Genomic DNA, 7,404 nt, shown 5'->3' with positions numbered 1-7,404 from the left:
TTTGACTTATTAAAGGACCATTGCCGTTTTTCTCTGCGCACGTTCAAAACTCGAGGGCATAATGCTGTAACCTTAAAATGATCTGAATGTTGAAAAACAAGACTTGGTCACAAAACTGAAATAATCTAACTGTTGTTAATCTAATAAATGCACGCAATTTATTGTATTAGTTACAAGGCCTTAGTAGAAAAATAATAAAAAAAATATATATATAAAAAATAAGTATATAAAATATATACATATATATATATATATATATATATATTGAGCATTAGATTAGCCTACTACTTATCATCAGAAACTTTAGGCTATTGCGTGTACCGCTTATATTTAATATGGTAAAAAATATATACGTAAAAAGAAATGCCCGCTTAGCATAGGCTACCCAACGGGAAGCCTTGGATCAGAAAGTCAAAGTAAAAATGACTTCCAGAGATTATGCTACTAAAATACCGAATACACAATCATTTGTTTTGATCATTTTGGCTGTTTTCTGTAAAAATAAAAAATAAAATAAATTAAAAAGTTGTAAAAACGTATTTTTTTTCCCCCTCACACACATGGGTTTATCGGTGATGTGTTAGCAGGTTGTGCACAAAATCTCCAGTTTAATAGATTGAGTAACCCTCTATTACACTATTACAGTTGCCCTCCCTCCCAGCATCAACTGCATCAACCACCAGCTGCACTCCGGAACATGTTTCCACGGCAACGCGTAACAATATCCAAACAGAGTTAAAGCTTCACACACTCAGCAGTTTGTTCCTCCAATTTTAAAATGAATTCAGAGTAAGTAAACACCCGTATATTCTGAGCTGTGAATGTTGTAAGTTTTTATTATATTTAACCTTTTTTGTCGAGTTTATATAGTGGCGTCACTCATATTTTGGCTTTACGTTCCTGCAGCTGGAAAAAGTTAGCTCATATGCTAGCTAACTTACGCTAACGTTTCAATTAAATTTGTTGATGCAGATGTCTTTCCCATAACTTATTGTTTGTTTCAATTTCTGTCAGAACATCCTCAGCTGTCATGAGTGACGAGCAGCAAGCTACGACATCTGGCAAGTACATTTACCAATAACTTGCTGTAGTTTAGCTTAGTCAACAATAACTATTATTATTAAGCCGGACTCTGGTGTGAAGATGATACTGATTTATAGAGAAGTTATTAGTTTTGAATATTAATGTTAAATTTCTCATTGTCTTTCTTTCATGCATGCATGTATGTATGCATCCCTGTGTATTGTATGTTTAAACACAGGTCAACATGGTACACATGGCCAGATCTCCCAGATCCCCGGACTGTCCCCGTTCATCAGCAATCTTCCTGAGACCAGGGTACGAGGGAGGAGGGCAGGAGTCTTTGTCGGTGATTCTGACTACATCAAGCTTGCAAAACAAGGAGGGCATAGAGGTAGAGGAGGATTCCTTATCTTATTTCTACACGTCATTCTGGCAGGCTTGGAATTGTGATTGATTTTTTTTTTATTTGTTCAACAGGACTTCTGTGGCATGAGAACATAATTAGTCCTACAACTAAATCATACAAACCTCCAAACTTGTTAACTTCTTCCGGAGACAGTGACCTAAGGTACCGGTGGACATTTATCAGGCACTCTGACTGACTTGTGTCAGTTTATGTTTAAAAATACCTTCATCTTTGTAGGTAACACTAATCTCTGCTAAAATTCTTCTTCTACCTGCTCCTTATAACCTTCTGTAAACGTGGTTACAACACCAATTCTTACAGTATTTCTGTTGTAACCCTTGTAACAAGCCTTAAAGGTGTTTTTAAAGCCCATTTTTATCCTTCATTTTAGATTTTAGCTATTATTAAGTTAAGGATATTTCATCATTTCATATCCCTATATTGTTTTTCTCCAACAGTGCAAAGAAGAAAAACCCTGGAGCTTTTCAAACGCTAGAGCCCCCCTTTGGGACTGACAATATGTCAGCCTGGGAGAGGGATGATAACAGCAGCAAAGAGAAGGTAAACACAGAAGTGTCTGAGTCATTTTAGGAAGTAATTTTGCCAAATAAACATTTGTTTAAGTCTTTTTTGACTCAAGGCTAAAGTTAGAAATAATTGACAGTTACACTTTCATTTAGTCATGACTTGATTATGGTTAAAATGAGAGAATACTGTGAAAGTAAAGCCAGATTGAAAAAAACAAAAAAACAATCTTGTCTATGTTTCATTCACAAACGGTGACTTTGCTGTGTCCTCTTCAGAACAACAATGTTCCCGACAGCCAGATGGAGGAATCCCTTCCATACCATCAGCCCGGCAAATTCAAGAGGATGTAAGTTCATGTGGTCACAAGATGGTGCTGTTGTTCATTTTATTCAGTAGAAGTGGATTTTGTCTCAGAATGGCACCGGGAAACTCTCAGGAACAAACTTTTAAAAAATCTATTTATTATACACTAGTGACCTTATTATGTGAGAATAATTGTACAAGGCTTTAGTATAACCGTAGAGCACCTTTAATCTGTTATAACCATTCAGGAATCTGTGTTTTAACCTCATGTTTGTGATAAGTTAACTGCAGATTTACATTTAAAAATAGACTGAGGTAGAATAAAAGATGATTGATATACAACAATTTTTCATACTGACAGTGTGAATGATTGGGGACAAGTCCTTATATGTTAAATAAAGTATATGTGAAGCTTACATAAGGCTTTAGCCACCCCTGTAGACACAGACAACATTGTGTACTAAAACGATAGTTTCTGTGTCATTTGTTTAATCCAGATTGTTCAAGGCCCACAAACCTTTTAGTCCAAATTTGCATGGAAAACTTTGGAATTCCCCCTTCACTTTCCTGAAGAACAACTTAGGAGTGGATCACAAAATGATCAGTATGAATAACAGGGAACAAAAAAAAAAACAAGCAAAGCCCATTTCAACGTACATATTTGCACCAGTCAGACTCAGTGTCTAGACAAATCTGGACTTTCACCTGTTTGCTTTGGCTCACTGCTGCTCAGTGCTGAGTGTCATTTGGATCTTTTTGAAATGTTAACGGGCTGTCGAAAACCCAAAACGACCTCGCGATCATACCTCACTGCAGAGGGATGGCAGTAAATAACAGTGGATGCTGCACATTCACAAAGTCCACAATGGATCCACTGATAAATCATATTCTACCATTCAGAAATAAAAACCTGATGACTGCATCATTTATTTTGATGCTTGGTGCGAGATGTTAAATATAAGAAAAATAGACTAGTGAAGAATTTCCTGTAACAAGAACATTTTAGTACATAAAAAATATTGCAAACTTTATTTGTTGCTTCATTTAAAATACGATGAAATGACTTATTCTGAGATAAATGGGACTTTTAGAGGAATTGTTTTTGAAAGTATTGAACTTGACATTAGGTGACAAGTCCCCTGACTGGCTGCTGTTGTTGACTCTGTGCAGTTAGTGGTACTTCTGTAATGAGTAGCCAGAGTTTGTCTACAATGTCCCAAAGCCGCCATAGCGTCCTCAGTTGATGCAAGAGGCACTTTGTGACCATGACAAAACATGACATAATGTTTGTATCTACACCAGCATCATTTGCTAATTGTATGTCCATTGTGTTTTCATGCCTTGTGTCTCCCCCTCTCAAGTGTTTTTGACAAGAAAACATCTCCTGTCAGTATGTCTAAGCTGCTGAGCTTTGGTTATCTCGAAGACAACAAACCACCAATAGCCAAAACTGATTTATCCAGTGAGTAGCACATTATTTAAGTAATAGTCTTACAGGTCACCATTATTCTTTTTCCAGCCTTGCTTGTTCATTAGACAGTCATAATTTGGAAAAAACATAGCCGAGCTGTTTTATTGATTTTATGTGACTCAATAAGTGGATAGAGAAAATAATGAGCAGCCGATTGAAAGTGTTAAGCTTTCAAATTGAAGCCATTCAGAATTTATGACAACTCTTGGCAGTATCATGTAGCATTTGTTTGTCGGTGACGCCATAATGACTCATGCTTGTATACATTTTCACGTCAACAGATTAGATGACTGCCAGTGAGTGCGTGGGAAAATGGATGTTCATGCTCCAACAGTTGTCCTATTCTCGAACACAGAATGCTTGTTCTCCATGCTGAGCCACATCTAGTTCTTATTGTTGTGTTATGTCAGTGGGTTTGACTTAAGTTTAAAAGTACTTCTTTGAATTAAAGCTGAAACGTTTTATTTAATGTCGTTGGTAGCGAGGCCTTATTTACCAAACCTGAAGTAACTAAGACACCAACTACTCTTATGTTTTTTGTTCTTGTTTTGCAGTGTATGTAACTCTTTAAAAACAGCTTTAAGTAATATATTTTCAACTTTTTCAATCAAATGAAATTGTGCTAATGTTTAGCGTTCTTTAAGACTTGTTTTCTATTCAAAGCTGCATTTTTTTCCCGTAGATTTTAATGAATTTTAATTTGAATCGAGTTCTGCTTAATACTGTAACATTAAAGCAAATAACGGCTTTATAATAAGTGTAATATTGCTCTGTAAGCAATTGATGCAATGCTTAATAAAAAAAAATGTAACCATGGTTCTGTTGGTTATACAATAAGCTGCCTGTTTGTCGTTGTTTTGACATGCCATGTATTGCGTCCCAATGTCAGAGGTTATCGAACTGTTCCCTGCAATAGCTTTATGTCATAACACGTCCGTTACTCATTGGCTTCAGATTGGCCATTTTTAAGATCCTGGCAAATGTTTTGCAGATTTAGTCACATTGGGGTTCGTCACATACAGTGTGTTGCTTTCATTACCTCTGAAACAGTTTTCATTTTGAAGGTACACTCGCACATCGATAGTTGACCATTTATCATTATTGTGTAACTTCTTTTGCTTCTGTTTGTTTTGAGGTAGTGGGATGTTTTTGTGCGAGGAGGACAAGTGCAACTCCTCTCTGTGGAACCAATCAGTGGTCAGGCCAGAGGTCAACACTATATCAGCTCTGCGGCCAGACTCAATTCTTATTCTGTAACAGCTATAACAGGTATTTGGACGTATTACAGAAGAAAACTTTAGTGATTTGATTTTTGCAAAGCTTCACCTGCAGTCATGGCACCGATTTTACTTAACTGTATGGGAAATGACCCTAATGACTATATCAAGTAAGTATTTGGGATATTTACAGTGACTTATCTTCTTTTTTCTATCTCTTTAAATATCCATTGTAATTGTGTTCAGGTGATCCAGAGCTTGTACTTAACAGTTCACCTGAGCGGTCCATTTGTTAATTTTATATCCTGTATTGCTCTCAGGGAACTTGTCCAGGTGAAAAATCCCTACTTGGATACAATGGAGGAGGATATTCTCTACCACTTCAACCTAGGCACCAAAACACACAACCTTCCAGAAATGTTTGGAGATATTAAGGTGTGTGGAAAAAAACAAAAAATAAATAAATCCTGTGTTATATTTGCAAAATCTAGAAATCCACATTCAGTGGTCCTTTTGTATGTTTTCCCATAGTTTGTGTGTGTCGGTGGCAGTGCGAATCGGATGAAGGCTTTTGCCCAGTTCATCCACCAGGAGCTGAAACTGTCTGGAAACCCAGAGGAGATTAGAGACATCTGTGAGGGAACTGACCGTTACTGCATGTATAAAGTGGGACCTGTGCTCTCTATAAGTGTAAGTATTACAGGACATGAATACACTACTATGGGGAAGAACTTCAGATAAAGCACTCATGTTTACTGATTTTAACCCCGCTTGTTTCCATCACAGCATGGCATGGGTGTCCCTTCCATCTCCATCATGCTGCATGAGCTCATCAAACTGCTGCACCATGCTCAGTGCCATGATGTGGTTCTGTTTCGCCTGGGAACTTCTGGTGGTGTTGGTAAGAGCTTTGCATCAATGTGCATCAAAGAGATTTGAGTAAATGGTCCTTTCCCCTCAATCGTCCTCTAGCCTGGATATAGACGAGGCAACATTTTTAAAGTTGTGTCTCGTGTCTTCTCTAGGTCTCGCTCCAGGGACAGTGGTAGTCACTGATAAAGCAGTGGACTATTCCTTTCGACCACAGTTTGAGCAGGTGGTTCTGGGTAAAGTCATCACCCGGAGTACTGAGCTGGACAAGGGAGTGGCCAATGAGCTTCTGCAGTGCTCATCTGAGCTTCAAAACATCCCCACAGTGATCGGAAACACCATGTGCACACATGACTTCTATGAAGGTAGCAAAAGCATCTCATGCTCAGGGTTGTTTGTGATTACATTTCTCTCACAGGTCAACATGATTCATCCGAAACTGACAAATCCTGTGTCGTGTCTTTACAGGGCAAGGCCGACTTGATGGAGCACTCTGCTCCTTTTCTCATGAAGAAAAACTGGAGTATCTACGGAAAGCTTATGATGCTGGAGTGAGGAATATAGAAATGGAGTCCACGGTGTTTGCTGCGATGTGCCGCGTGTGTGGCCTCAAAGGTTGTTGTTTTGTTTGTTTTTTTATAAAATGTTGCTTTTTAAATTTTTTTTTTTTTTTTTACAAAGCTTAATGATGGATCTAAAGTTACCTAACAGCAAGCAGGATTAGCATACTTTCATTTTTTTTCAATGAAGACTTCATCTGTACCAAACGCAGAATAGAGAGAGATGTATACCTCGCTGTTGTTGATTTAAAACTTTGTTTTTCTTTTCAGCGGCTGTAGTCTGTGTTGCACTGCTGAATCGATTCGACGGAGACCAGATCACCTCCGCACATGATGTTCTGGTGGAGTACCAGCAGAGACCTCAAGCTCTGGTGTCCCACTTTATAAAGAAACGTCTGGGACTTGTAGTCTGAGAAGCCTACAGCTCACCCTAACCCAAGCTTCCCAGAGAGTGTACATAACTGTGACTTACTGTATTTGTGGATATGTATATATACTTTACCAAACATGTTGATACGGGCATTAGACTCTTATTTAAAAAATGATATTTGATTTATAAAGCTAAGATATTTAGTCTGTTGCTTATATGTAACTATGTATTGTGTGTTCATATTTAATGATGTGTTGCTTCTTTGTAAGATATCATTAATCTTCAAAAAAATGTGTTGTGTATCTTGATTTGAACATTAAACTTACACATATAACACAATGAAGAAATGACAACATAGACCAATCAAACACTGTCATTAGAGTGAGGTGGTTTATGTTTGGTTTAAGGACATGATGTCTGCCTTCCTATCATGTATTCTAGACTTGAGTACACATGTTCAAACAGTCAGAAATACTCTGTTTTTCACTTTTTCTGCATGAGAAGCAGTTTACAACCTTCAATAAAAGTCAATAATAATAATTGCTCTGTGTAATTTGTGGTCAGTATTGTTGGTTTTGTTTACCTGTAAACTGTGTCAGAGAGAAGTTATTTTACCAAACATCTTGATTATGGCAACTTTAAATATGAGGCAACCG

General features: G+C 37.4%; 2 protein-coding genes across 2 annotated transcripts; both read left to right on the top strand.

Moving 5' to 3' along the window:
* The first annotated feature begins 1,209 nt into the window (after positions 1-1,209).
* On the top strand, positions 1,210-2,365 carry LOC306832366 (uncharacterized protein C7orf57 homolog). Its single transcript, XM_079356984.1, has 4 exons — positions 1,210-1,414; positions 1,501-1,591; positions 1,888-1,990; positions 2,233-2,365. Exons 1-4 carry the CDS (start codon positions 1,213-1,215, stop codon positions 2,305-2,307), a joined length of 471 nt encoding a protein of 156 aa, XP_079213110.1. The 5' UTR covers positions 1,210-1,212; the 3' UTR covers positions 2,308-2,365.
* Positions 2,366-4,013: 1,648 nt separating this feature from the next.
* On the top strand, positions 4,014-7,290 carry upp2 (uridine phosphorylase 2). The gene is made up of 7 exons (XM_079356983.1): positions 4,014-5,118; positions 5,269-5,383; positions 5,480-5,638; positions 5,735-5,849; positions 5,974-6,183; positions 6,287-6,433; positions 6,649-7,290. Exons 1-7 carry the CDS (start codon positions 5,066-5,068, stop codon positions 6,789-6,791), a joined length of 942 nt encoding a protein of 313 aa, XP_079213109.1. The 5' UTR covers positions 4,014-5,065; the 3' UTR covers positions 6,792-7,290.
* Positions 7,291-7,404: the final 114 nt, after the last annotated feature.

Source organism: Symphodus melops (assembly GCF_947650265.1).
Source record: "Symphodus melops genome assembly, chromosome: 12".
NCBI lineage: Eukaryota > Metazoa > Chordata > Actinopteri > Labriformes > Labridae > Symphodus > Symphodus melops.
The sequence above is the reverse complement of the archived record's forward strand: the minus strand, read 5'-3'. Positions and strand labels throughout refer to the sequence as shown.

Excerpts from the sequence above, each read along its gene's own strand:
- upp2 (XM_079356983.1), top strand. The coding sequence starts at position 5,066 with ATGGCACCGATTTTACTTAACTGTATGGGAAATGACCCTAATGACTAT. Across the intron at positions 5,850-5,973 it reads GGGAACTTCTGGTGGTGTTG|GTCTCGCTCCAGGGACAGTG; the intron begins GTAAGAGCTTTG and ends TGTCTTCTCTAG. Across the intron at positions 6,434-6,648 it reads CCGCGTGTGTGGCCTCAAAG|CGGCTGTAGTCTGTGTTGCA; the intron begins GTTGTTGTTTTG and ends TTTTCTTTTCAG.
- LOC306832366 (XM_079356984.1), top strand. The coding sequence starts at position 1,213 with ATGCATGCATGTATGTATGCATCCCTGTGTATTGTATGTTTAAACACA. Across the intron at positions 1,415-1,500 it reads AAAACAAGGAGGGCATAGAG|GACTTCTGTGGCATGAGAAC; the intron begins GTAGAGGAGGAT and ends TTTGTTCAACAG. Across the intron at positions 1,991-2,232 it reads ATAACAGCAGCAAAGAGAAG|AACAACAATGTTCCCGACAG; the intron begins GTAAACACAGAA and ends TGTCCTCTTCAG.